Raw genomic sequence first — 13,725 nt, 5'->3', positions numbered from 1 at the left:
TCTAGACATGGGAAAACGCAATAGCAATTGGGAAATAAATAGAAAACACTTAAGCATATAGTCATGGTACTTATGCATTTTATTCCCTCTCACTAGTATATACATGTACCTGTAATTCAAGTTCCATTGAAATGTCTTCATTACTTTTAAAGTTAAGCTCTTAACAAGGAAAAACTACTGTAAGTGTAGAAATATTCGCGGGCTTCAAATTTTCGCGATATTCGCGGTGTTCGGCAGTCCGCGAATTCATGATTACCGCAATTAATTCTACACAAATTTCTACTGAAAAGTCATATTTTCGCGCAAATATGAACCATCTCAATTTAGTCTGTAAAGTATGCATGAACCTGTCATTATACATTTGTACCTTCATGTACTTTTATGTATTTAATAACTATAAACAACTTGAAAGTTATTTTAATTTATTAATTTATTGAAAAAGAAATTGTTGTTTCTTGTTCTGTTTAAACAAACATTTGCAAACAAAACACTTGCAAACACGCACAATAAAGAGTGTCAAATACGGCATTCAAAACAAGCATAATATACATACACATGTCACAGTACGTGTATTAAAAACGATACAGTACATGTAATCACCACTATTCCCAAATATTATAATCTCGCTATCCTCTTTGTTGTTGTTGTTTTTGTTTTTTTGTTGTTTTTTTTTTTTGCTTTTTGCGGACTAAGCAGGTGGTCCGGCGTTTTATCGGAGCTATCAACAAGCAACCACTTTCAGAACATTTTAACAATGATTGAAAATGATTGAAAAGCTTTGGGAAAAGTATACTAAGAGTAAATTTAGGCAAATGACAACAAATCACAAACAGATTAATGACGTAGTTTTGCTCATATTCAATATTACAAGTTAATACTCATTATGTACCGTTATGTACCCATGACTGATCCGTGACATTTTCCCGATTCGTCTGTGTTTTATGCGAGTTAAATCCCTTGTAGTAGCCTCACTTGAGTGGATATTTTGCCGTGCGCGAATTTGTGATTTTAGGCCTGTGTGTCCACGAATTCAAAAATTGCGTGAATATTTCTACGATGCCCAAATTGGACCGTTCCGCGAAAATTTGTCTCCGCGATTTCATATACACTTACAGTAAGTTCAAAAAAGGAGTTTATGTGAAAACTATTTAACACAGAGTTATAGTTCTAGTGTACTACACGCCCTCTCAATGGTATTTGTCTTTAATTTGTTTCATTGATATATTGGAATAAGATAAAACGAACTATGAAGGGCGCGAAACTTTGAAAACTTTTCAAAATAGAGGTAAGGCTCAAATGCACGGCACTCGCTCTCATTGGAGACTGCTATCTACATATAATTCATTGTTCATTGAAATGTTTTCAGTACGTTTCAAGTTATGCTTCAGAAAAGGAAAAGTTATTCATCATAGAGTAATGGATCTTGCAAACTGCACAAAACATCCAAACGGGGTGTTACACCGACCTTGGTTACGGAAGCCCCTGTTATTACACTATGACTAAATACAGTTATAACAAAGCCACCGCCTGAATGTGTTTCGCCGACATGAGCTTTGACTCATGAAACAGTTACAAAATGAGTTTTAAAAACATCTTCCAAAGTGTCAAAGCTGTATCTGTAACAATGTTTTGAAACATTGTTATTTTTGTTAATTTCCAAAGGCTGATTCCTCCAAGGTCTATGTCACTAGGGAAACTCACTATAGGGATGTAAAATTATTCTTGAGCCATTCTACAAGGTTTCAAAGCAAAATATGTAACGTGTTTGAGAAATTGTGATTTTTGCGAATTTTTAATGGCGACGAAAAAGTCTGAAATAATGTTAATTTTATCAAGGTCAAGGTCACTATGGGGCCCAAGACTGACCATGAGTTTTTGAGCCATCCTACTAAGGTCTCAAGCAATATATGTAATGGTTTTTGAGATGGTATGTTTTTGTGAATTTTCAAAGGCGTTATAAAACCTTTAAAAGAAATGCTAATTTCTAGAAGTTCAATATCACTAGGGGGCACAGAACTCACACCAGGAGTGTAAAATGAGTTTACAAGGTTTAAAATCAATATATATAACGTGCTTTTTTAGAGAAATTGTCGTTTTTATGAATTTTCAAAGGCGTCAAAAATACAAAAAATGCTATTTTTTCAAGTGCAATGTCACCAGAAAGCCCAGGACTCGCCGTGGGTGTAGGTTAATTAGACTAGCATCAATCGTTAGAGTCATTAAATGTAAAGCACTTTGCCATTAAATCAATCCTCTGTGATAGCACTTTCTGAAAAAAATACATCTCTAACCTCTGACTCTAACTGTTGAGACTGTTGAATTGAGCCTAGAGAGAAAATGTTTTTCTTGGAAAATATTAGTGTCAGTATGAAGAAAGAATAAACTTTATTACACATAACTTGATATCAACTGACTTTGTGAGTCTACAGTTTAATGAGCTTTTGAACCATCATACAAGGTTTCAATGCCATATATAAATAGTTTTTGAGACATTGCCGGAATTTCGATCGCATAGTCTTGCTTCCGATAAAAGTAGGCCAGACAATAACGAATCAAGAAATTAAGACGATAATGGCATCTCCGTAGAAGGTGAACTGTTTGAAGTTGAACTGGTTTCGCAGGGTATATTGTTGTCCTGTTCAGTAGTTTGAAAACAATATGACACAAACTCTGGGTCTTTTTGCAAAATAATGTTTTTGAAAGCATCTATTCCTAGCTGCTCCACGCATTCGTCGTCTTCTTTATGATCAGAATTTGCATTTTTTCTGAAAAACATTGGCCATATTGATAAACCAATAGACGTATCAATCTTCTTCAAAATGTCAAAAACTGTGAGTCCCTTGTTCGTAAGCATACGAACATCCGCATTAAAGTCCTCCAGGAGAGTTCTAAACATGGTTAAATCAACTTGTTCACAGGCAGTATGTAAAGGTGTTTTTCCATATTTGTCTTGGACGTTGATGTCTGCGAATGAGCACAAAAGTTTTGCTATGTCTGTATGTCCACGATGTATTGCAGCATGCAACGGTGTATAGCCATTTTTCTCTGCTTTGAGAACATTCGATACATCAATAAGTTTATCAACAATTTCTATTTTACCATCGAATGCAGCCCGATATAATGGTGTTCTGCCATAAAAGTCCGTTACGTTAGGATTCCTATGGTGGTTCAGAAGTATGTCTATCAAACCTGTATTGTTCTTCCATACTGCAATATGAAACAGGTCCATGCCTTTGATTGTAGATCTTGTGCCGAACGATTTAAGCCAAAGAGATGACTGATACTTGTCTTCTGTTTTCAGCAAAATATCTACAGTTTCGTTTTTACTACGTATAGCCGCACAGTGAATTGGATAATGTCCACGGTAGTCCTTTACATGGCATTGTGCTCCGTGTTGAAGTAATAATTCGGTGATTGCTCTGACACCGATATCTGCAGCTATATGCAGAGGTGTTCGTTTGAATTTCGTAGACCTTATATTTATATTAGCTCCATTATTTATCAAGAGCTCACAGACTTCTGTTTGGTTGTAGATTATAGCTTTTTCAAGTGCTGAAACATCTTTAATGTTTCTGTAATTGACTTCAACGCCATGATCAACTAAGCACTTTACTGACGGAATGAACCCCCTTTTCGCAACAGCCATTAATGGACTGTTTCTATTAATGATATTTGAATGTTTTTCGTAATTTTCAGCACGATTTTCTAATAGAAACGACAACAAGTCAATATGTTGATTGACAGCAGCTATATATATTGCGTCTTCATTTACTGCGATTCCATATTTCAGTAACAATTGAACAACATCGCTCATTCCTTGATGTACGGCAATCAACATCGTGATGTTCAGAAATTCTTTTTTGTCAGGTACTGCTGATTCGAATAAATGTGTCAGGAACTTTTTGAGTATCGTGGAGTTTTTGTAACATAACGCATATGACGGAAGAGTTATGTGGATCTGTTTATCTCCAAAATGAATCCCATATTGGCCAAATTGTCCATCAAAAGTAACCACAGTTCTCGACAAGATATCTTTACCTTCCTGACTTGAAACAAACGTTTCCACGAATGTGTCATTTTTGAAACAATCATGTTTTACGACAGAAGCATTCATCTTTTTGTTTCTGAAAAGTCTTGACTCGTCTCCATCGTCTGGATCCTTTACAAAGGAAAAGCTGCTGAAGTCGAACAAAGCAACTGCCTCTTTTGCTAATAATTTGCACATAGTTTGTCTCAGTTGTGTGAATCTGAACTCCTCAATAAAGACGTGTAAACCGTCATTTTGCATTTGATCTGTTGTAACATATTGCATAACAAATTCTTCACTTGCAAATTCGAGTGCTGCATGTGGATATTCTTGGCTAGCGACAACTCCTACCATATCTCTCACAATGTTGTGACAAAATGTATAAACACCAGTTTTTGGATTGAATCGAAGAAATCCGCCTTCATGGTATTTCAATGACTTTCGTAAAATCGCTTTTGTTTTTCCTTTTAGTTTAAAGTCAAAGTACTCTGCTGTTCTTTCAATTTCATCAGATATATCTGGAGGTTCCAAATCTGTTTTCTTTAATGCATGTTCAGGTCTAGCCCATATCAGAATTAAAGCAAGGAAATGTTTGCGTTTTCGGAATAGATCTTCCATGCATGACTTAAAAAAAGTGACTGGCTTCCTAAAGAAATCTGAGTTTTGTTGAAACAACTGGTCATTCCTAGAAAATAGACTAGCAGTCTCCGGAAACCCTATCATAACTGGAATTCTCTCGAGTTCGAAGAATGGTATTTTCTTATCTAACTCCTGAAGCGAACTCATATTTTCAACGTTTTCTCGATATCTAATCTGCAATTGCTCAAATGTAACATTATAGGAAATAATGCACTTTTTTATCAGTCTAATGTCGAAGTGTTTGCTTGTATTTCTGAGATGAGCCTCAAGCATTTTTGTTTTTTCTGCTTCCGTTAGATAACAGGATGATAGTACTACCATATTTTCTTTTTTGAATAAGCTGAAGTGGGATAGTGTTTCTTTTGCTTCCTCCAGGATGTAATGCCGACTTGTGATGATAACCTTAACCTTTTTCTTCTGCAGTGCTTTTTCTATGTCGGGTATTACCAGCGACCATCCCTTCAGTAATTTATCGTCTAAGATGCCAGCACCAAACATGTCATCAATGAATATCGTATCAAACAAATTCTTACTTAAATCTACGTGTTTCCAGTCCGACCAGTCCCGTAATTTCAGACATCGATCTGGCTGAACTGTTTCAGATATCAATTTTGAGGCCATGTAGGTTTTACCTTCGCCTGGAAACCCGCTTAGAACGAGACAACCAGATGCGTCCAACATTTGTCTTGCAGTTTCGTGGATTGTTGTAACAATATATTCATTATCTTGGCTAAAATCTTCTAAATGGAGTTTAGACATTGCTGAAATCATACAAAATTATCGTGACCACTTGTATAAGATTAAACAAATCAAACAATATGAATTTTAAGGAGTTATTTTTTGTAATGTAATAGTGATGTCAGCTAGAGTGATTCAGAACGGACATACTTCACTGTTATAATCATTCAATCTGTAAGAACAGAATGGACATCAATTATTTACAGATATTTTAGAAAAATTGTTAAAATTGATAATATGAAGCAATGGCATCAGGTCATATGTATATACTGTTATTTTTACGTGTACTTACAAACTAGGCTTTCCAATTCAGACGACATTTTTGTATTCTCACCTACGTCTGTTCCTAAAATAAAACAGCATGCATTTTATATAAAACAACTATACATGTCTGTCTAAGATAAAAGCAGATGATAAGATGTTACTTTTTTCTATATCTGAAATAATTATAAGACTCTATTCTTTCTATCTATTCCAAGGTACACTGCCACAGTAAGTGTTGGCACTTTGCGATAAAACTATAACATGTCTCACAATGAAGGCCCTTTAGGGGTTTCAATTAAACTTTTGTATCTATTTATATATGAAGACTTTTGTATTCTCTCACTTACGTAGAGAACCTACCTATGGTATTCAGAATATGACGTATATCTAAATGCTGATTCTTTTGTTGCTGCAAGTCTTGTACCGCTTGTTTCAATGTTGATTCAAATGTGCTAAGTGAATTTCGAACGTCCTGTCGTCTCATTATATCAGTTATTTCATCGGAGCGTTTATTTACTGTCTCTTTCACCTCGGTTAGTTCCTCATTAATATCTTTAATTGAAGTCTGCATTTCAGTCATGTCCTCATGAAGCATTGAATTCATTTCTTTAACTTCCTTCATTTTATCCTCATAAAGCTTTTCTCTTTCTGGATCTATATTGTCTTCCTTTAGCCTTTGAATGTTTTCAGACAGATGCGGTATTCCAGTACCCAAACGGAGCAATACCTGAAAGTAGTTTAAACTAGCTTGTTAATTTTCATTGAAACCTACCTTTCAATAGGTTAATTGCTATTTAACAGAGACGTTTGCCTAAAGTAACTCTTATACAAAACAATCCAAATCAATAAAAGCTGTAAAAAGATCCTTCGGAAGCAAAGAATGCAAGCAAGAAGAATAGCAGCAGACTCGGTTTGACTGAGTCTGTCCATGAGAGGTAATGATATGTGCAACACCTTTCACGCCCCCTAGCACCGGCTATTACACATATATTGAATGGACTATGTACATGGTCGCAAAGGTAACAACACGTTAAACGCTTGTTATTGTAAACAACACCTCATATTGAACTCTTTCTCATGATGTTATAGATGCGGTAGATTTCACTGTCTAACTTTTCCGAAAGCACAATAACTAATCAAAATAGACGGTTTAAATATTAGAAAACCGATCAACTAAAACAGTACCGCATTGCGTGGGCACAATATGACAAAATATTGATTAATTAGTTGCCGTTTTAACTTGTTTATATGACGCCTTAGTTGGTTGTTTCTAAAAAAGGATAAGTTTTACTTTTTACGTTTGTGTTGGCATACCAACACAGTCGTAGATAATTGTCAATGTTTCAGCATTTGTTGGTGGAAGAAGATCAAAGACATAGGCGAGCACCTAGATTAAACCGTCCTCACATGAAAGCAATGCGATCAAAGTGAGGATTTTATCTTGAAATAGTGATGGGATGGGGGAAGAGGCAGGTAACTCGAAGTCAGTGCTCTTAACAAATCGGTCACGGAAGCCTTTATTACTCTTCAAATTCCAGATAAAGTGACATGTCCACACAACTTTTTAATAACTTAAAATGGTTAGTTTTCATTTACTAATTTCAATGTTAAATAACCTACAATAAAGGATCAAGCCAGGAAAAGGCTCTCAGTAGCATAATATCTATATCTATACCACAACGAAAACAATCTTTCAAAGATTTGAATGTTTAGTTTAAATTTAAACTCCAGTCTGTCAGTATTTTACGTGCAAAAAGGCTCAACTTGATAAAATATGGTAGATAACATTACCGATTTTATTTGGCACCAAATTAATGTTTTGAAGTAAAGAATATAAAACGCTAAAAGGGTATATTTGGGTGCAAATACTATTAATTTAATTCTATCTGTAAGTTATCAGTGATTAAGTTTTATGTGGAAATCAATACATTTGAATTGCGCACAATAACGTCCCGATCGATATAAACCAATAGAGCACCAGGTAGCTAGATATTGTAATTAATTTTTTTTTTCATGAGACAAAATATTTTATATGGTTACCTGTTCCGTTTCCGTCCATTTGTTCTCGAAATCTTCTTTCTTAAGACAGAGCGAGGTCAAATGGCATAACTGAAAAAATGCATTAATCAACATATGTAATATTCTGTGAGGTGAGGAATATTGATGGCCTTTCTGTATTAAAGTCTGGGCAGGGAGGTCGGTGGTTCTACCTGGATTCCCGCTCGTAATGAAATAATGCACGGAGAGGTAACTAACGTCTTCCTCCACCACCAAAGCTGGGAAGTCCCCATATAATATAATTATATCGGTACGACGTCTAACCCAACAAAATAAATAAATAAATAAACAAATTGTACCACTGGGGATTACAAATCAACAACTGCCAAAGACATGTATTGCGTTAAGTTCAATGTAGTCTACATTAGTAAATTAACTAATGTTACATTCAGGAATATTTTTGATTATCATTAATGTTAAATCCTTTATAATAAAACATAAACTTTGTAAAATGGATCCGTAATGCTAGATATTGCCATTGTTATGACACCACCCCTTTGAGTTTTTTTAAGGGGCATTTGTGATTTTTCAAAGGACCTCTGTCCTTTTGGTAGCATATAATTTCATAATACTGACAAAACTTACAACGTTATTTTGATGTTTTGGCAATTTGCTTCAAGACCCCTTTAAAATTGTCAGTAACCCTTTTTATTGAGAAAATGTCAATATTCATATTGGATCCATGAAACACGCGTAGTTCAAACTCACTTAGTCCGAGATTCAGGTACTATACATGCACGTGCAGCCTTGACAGACAATACATTTTATACACAAGCGGAATATTAGTCATCAGTATTACATTTAATAAACATAGAATTTTACAACAAAGATTTTTTCCTAAACATGCTTTAGCAGATCAATACAATAAATCATTATAAATGTACCTTACCTCATTTCTTAATCGTTTAAGTCTGTTGATATCGGCTTCTGTTGACGTTTCAAACGAGGGAGGTATGCGATTCCCCCACCACTGTGACTGCTCATCAAGGCCGGATATGTACCTTAGCAAGCACGTTAACAATGTCACATCAAACTCCTCTGAACTGGCCTGACCTGTCTGTGGAAAGAGGACATCTCGTTGTTTCGTTGTAATTATTCCCCTTTTAATGAGATCGTTTAATTTCTGTCGTATGTTTGGATCGTTTAGCGTATTTTGTAAATCACTTGGAGCAATGTTTTGATCAAACACGTGCCTCAGAACCATCGTCCCACCGTCGAAGGTAAGAGCCAGGAGCCGTAAACAGCTGGCTTTCCCTTCCGTTGGAACTATACTCGATGCAGTAGCCATAATAAATGATCCTTTTAGTAAATCTGCTCTTAAACATATAAACTAGTTTATATAGGCCTATAATCAATATGCAAAAATGCACAGCGATAAACATTCTAAATGCAATATTGATTGGCTGCCATGAAATCAGATAAAGGTCACGAGGACTACCGGTATATCAAAATGTTCTATACAGTCAACACGCCCTAGAGCGCAATGTATCGATCAAAATTACTGGTTTGAGACTCATATATATTAGGTTTCGTATATTATTACAACACTGCAACAGTGTGTATAAAAGCGTAAATATTATGATGGTATAAATAAAAATGCTACAGGCTCGGTTTTAGGTTTTACAGGCTCGGTTTTAGAGTCTGTACATGGACAAAAATAGAAATGAAAGCTACCATCCACATCCTTTAGGTCGGGTTTGAGCAAAACACAATATTTGCACATGTTGCAATTACAAAAAGTAAAAATATTCGCAGATACTTTGAAACTATTGTTGTCTTACTATTTTATCGTTGTTATATGATTATAGTCGAGGACTTTAAAAACGCCTCATCCATCCATACATTACAATTATTTTATTCTTTTGATATCAAATAGTCATAATCTGATCCAATATGTTAAAGTTGATAACAACTGATGAACAACAATTCTTTTCAAAATTCCCTAACATTACACTGGTAATGCAATATTTTCAAATGTTATAGAAATATGCGAAGTACTTAATAGAAATAAGTTTTTTAAAACTGATTGTTTTATGTTTACTTTAACTAATATTTCCAACGGACGTTGATGGTACATTAATGTTTATGTCTAAAGGTATGGATTTATTTCAGATGCTTGAAAAGGAATGATTAGCATATATTTATTGATGAAGTACTACAGCAGTATATGTAACAAACAATGCACAAATTATTTACATGTAGAAAAAAATCAGTGCTCATTTTAACTTTCAAAGTAGCAGTACAACAAATGTTCAGTAAATGTCAGTCATTCAATTTGTAAAAGAAACCAAAAACAAAGTCAGAAGACATACCGGTATCATGAAAGATCCAAGTCAACAAAAATTGTATAAGATATAGCATTAACATGCTGATCATGTTCATTCAGTATATCAAAGTCCTAATTAAAAGTATCTCAAAAAAACTAGATCATATATTTTAATATTACAAAATCAAATTGACCGCACTATAGCGGTACAATTTCATAGGAATAAATATTTCTTTAATAACATGAGTCTAATTTGCTCTTTGTGTACACTGAAGTTGTTTATTTTGTTTTATTTATCATTTCAAAGTTTAAAACCACATGCAAATTATAAAGATTTTGATAAGCCTCGTTCAGTGTAGTACGGTATATAAATAACCTTTGTAATAATCACTAAAGAGGTCCGGGGCAAATATTGGTAAAAAACTGAAACAACACACAAAATGTAAAGTAGCGACTGTGACATGTATATGTTACAATATCCAAAATTTGCTTGTTATAGTCCTCACATTTTTCGTTAAAATGCTTTTTCAGAAAGTAAATATAGATATTCGTGTATTAAGAGGAAAGAGAAAATAACAGCTAAGAAGTTAAATCAGTAAATAAAACCTTTTTAAAGCTGCTTTCCACACTCTAATTAAATTTCGTTTTAGAAAAATATAGATCTAATTCTACTTGTACGTGGTCTAATAATTCTGGTTTCAATGGTGAAACATTGATAATTGTTAAATTCGGCGTACTTTCAAAGATTTCAATGGTAAACTACTAAGTGTCGTCGACGACTCTTGATAACCATTTTTTGGCCAACAGTAACAGAAACAGCAGTAACACCGTTTGCAAACACTAACGTTTATTGGTCGACGGAGCTTAAAAATGTACGGCACAGGTTCCTTTTCAGGGAATATATAATACAATTCATCATACATCATTTTATAGATATTTAAAGATATTTACTGTCTTTCAAATTTATTATGGCCCAGGTTTGTATCTCTGGTATGATTTAGGTAGTTCATTCAATCTTCTACCTTATGTCTTCTATGAGAATGCCATTAAAAGTACTTTCCCCAAGATAGAACATTGCATGTTCAAGCATTTGAAAGACAATATAAATACCTTTAAAATGGTGTACAGTAAGTGGTGTCATGTTCCCTGGCATAGTAATTATTTGCTCTTCATTATGTTCACTAACGACGTTTCTCCCTTGACAGCTACATACAAAATTTATTAATACACCCTATTCATTCTCAATGTATGCGCGTTGCCCTACATGCTTTTAAAAGAAATTAACATCACGTTTAAATTCATGTATAATAAATTGTGTCACATTCCCCGACAGTTTGTTGAATATACCCCCAACGAGCCTTTACATTGCATATAAGGCCCAATCTGACTAAAGTACTTGATCTTCTAAACGAAGATCTGAGAACGACCCATTCACATTCGTCTTCTGTATATTTTGGATTTCCAATATTGCTATTTTTATTTTCGCAAATCTATTTTTGTTTGAACCAACCAGACAACTTGTTCGAATGTCAAAGAGTAAGAAAAATTTGCAGGTAATCCAGGGCTCGAACCCGGGACCTCTCATTTACAAAGCAAGTGCCCTACCGACTGAGCTAACCGGCTATCTGACATCTTTCAACATAAAAATTGTTGATATCAAAACCCACGGCTTTTAAAGCTTGCAGGATATTGTAAGGTAGCTTTTGATTGGCTAGCGGAAGGGTTGTCAGAACGAGGCCATGAATAGCTCGTTGTCAGATCCTATGCGTAGCGTAATAGGAGATGTACTTTAGTCAGATTGATATAAGGCCGTATTTAGAATATTCGCCGTAAGGTACCGAATTTCTTTACCCAAAAGCCTTACTGTGCGCTAGGGCAGCCATTTTGTTACTGTTTGCCAGGTAAGTGTGCGCTTCTAAAAATAGGTTTCGGTACCCCGAGGAAAATAAACAAAATGGAATTTAGATAAAATAATTGCTATTTGCATAGTCTGAAACCATAAAGAAAATATAGACAAATGATAAGATTGCTTGCGATTCTATGGAAAGTAGCTTTAAGAACTTTACATTTTCTTAAACTTATTTTTCAACCCAAAATTTAAACGATAAGAGTGATTTAGCATGTAATAAATATACTATGAAAATTTGGTAAATGTTTTCCTTGCAAATAGATATCAATGTGTATCTCAGTTACAGCTATTTGCATTAGATTGATCTTCACACAAATTTCCTAGTAATCAATCCTAGGGTAGTAACGAAGTTAGATATAAATAATGGAAGAAGTTAAGATTAATCATGGACCTCTTCCAGGCCCGTAGGAAGCATTTCAAACTGGGGGCGCACATTTTGAAGATCAACCGATCTATAACAGACGCAGATCAAATGAATACAGTATAGTATAAAAACCCTCACCTTTTTCTTGGACTTTGGACCGGCCGAGAAACAATTCAAACACGTGTACAGCAAATCAGTGCACATAGAATCTGCTCAGCCGATGTGCGTGAAATAAGCCAGAGCAGCCAGAGTAGCCAGAGTTCAGCCAGAGTTTAGCCATAGTAGCCAGAGTTCAGCCAGAGTTTAGCCAGAGTAGCCAGAGAAGTCAGAACTCTGGTTACTCTGGCTAGCCAGAGCAGCCAGAGTTCAGCCAGAGAAATCATAACTCTGGTTACTCTGGCTGGCCAGAATAGCCAGAGTTCAGCCAGAGAAGTCATAACTCTTGTTACTCTGGCTGGCCAGAGAAGCCAGAGTTCAGCAAAAAAAGCCAGAGTTTCTAGGATGTTAAAATGTTCTGGCTACTCTGGTCAGCCATAGTATCAAGAATAGCCCGAGTCGCCTGGATTTTATTTGCTTTGGTTAGTCTGGCTGACCAGAGTAGCCGGAGTTTATAGGATTTAAAGAGTAGCCAGAGTAACCTGGTTCACAAAACATTTTCTGTCTTAGCTGAATTTGATTATGAGACTTAATATGTTATTTCTATCTAAATAGCATGCTTAAACTGAATTTCAAGTTAATTAATATTTTCAAGTGGCTATTTAGAGTAGCCAGAGTAGCCAGAACTCTTGTTACTCTGGCTGGCTGGCCAGAGTAGCCAGAGTTCAACCAGAGTAGACAGAATTCGGCCAAAGTTCAGCCATAATAGCAAGAGTTTCTAGGATTTTAACATGTTCTGACTACTCTGGTCAGCCAGAGTATCCGGAGCGGCCCGAGTCACCAGGATTTCATTTGCTCTGGTTACTTTGGCTGGCCAGAGTAGCCAGAGTTTGTAGGATTTTAACATGTTTTTGCAACTCTGGTCAGCCAGAGTAGCCAGAGTAACCAGGTCCCATGTTCACAAAAGTTTTTCAGTCTTAGCTGAATTTGATTAAGAAACTTAATAATTGAGCCGTGCCATGAGAAAACAAACATAGTGGCTTTGCGACCAGCATGGATCCAGAACAGTCTGTGCATCCACGCAGTCTGGTCAGGATCAATGTTATTCGCTTTTAAAGCGTATTGGACTTGGAGAATCTGTTAGCGAACAGCATGGATTCTGACGCGCAGGCTGGTCTGGATCCAGATCTGGTCTTAAACCCACTATGTTGGTTTTCTCATGGCGCGACTCATATGTCATTACTATCTAAATAGCATGTTTAAAACTGAATTTCAAGTTGATAACTATTTTCAAGTGGCTATTTAGAGTAGCCAGAGTAGCCAGAGTTCAGCCAGAGTAGCCGAGTAACCAGGATGTCAGTTGC

At 35.4% G+C, this 13,725-nt stretch overlaps 2 protein-coding genes across 2 annotated transcripts in view; one reads left to right on the top strand and one right to left on the bottom strand.

Annotated features, from left to right (window-relative positions):
- Window positions 1–13,725, top strand: part of LOC123527040 (RNA-binding protein 25-like) — a 217,220-nt gene that overhangs the window by 146,489 nt on the left and 57,006 nt on the right. The window lies entirely within an intron of this gene.
- On the bottom strand, window positions 61–9,054 carry LOC128547425 (uncharacterized). Its single transcript, XM_053520225.1, has 5 exons — window positions 8,616–9,054; window positions 7,709–7,777; window positions 6,029–6,395; window positions 5,697–5,750; window positions 61–5,427 (listed from the first exon to the last, which is right to left on the bottom strand). Exons 1-5 carry the CDS (start codon window positions 9,012–9,014, stop codon window positions 2,561–2,563), a joined length of 3,756 nt encoding a protein of 1,251 aa, XP_053376200.1. The 5' UTR covers window positions 9,015–9,054; the 3' UTR covers window positions 61–2,560.

Source organism: Mercenaria mercenaria, chromosome 1 (genome assembly GCF_021730395.1).
Source record: "Mercenaria mercenaria strain notata chromosome 1, MADL_Memer_1, whole genome shotgun sequence".
In the NCBI taxonomy this organism is placed as follows: Eukaryota; Metazoa; Mollusca; class Bivalvia; order Venerida; family Veneridae; genus Mercenaria; species Mercenaria mercenaria.
Note: the sequence above shows the minus strand (reverse complement) of the source record. Positions and strands in the feature narration are given on the sequence as shown.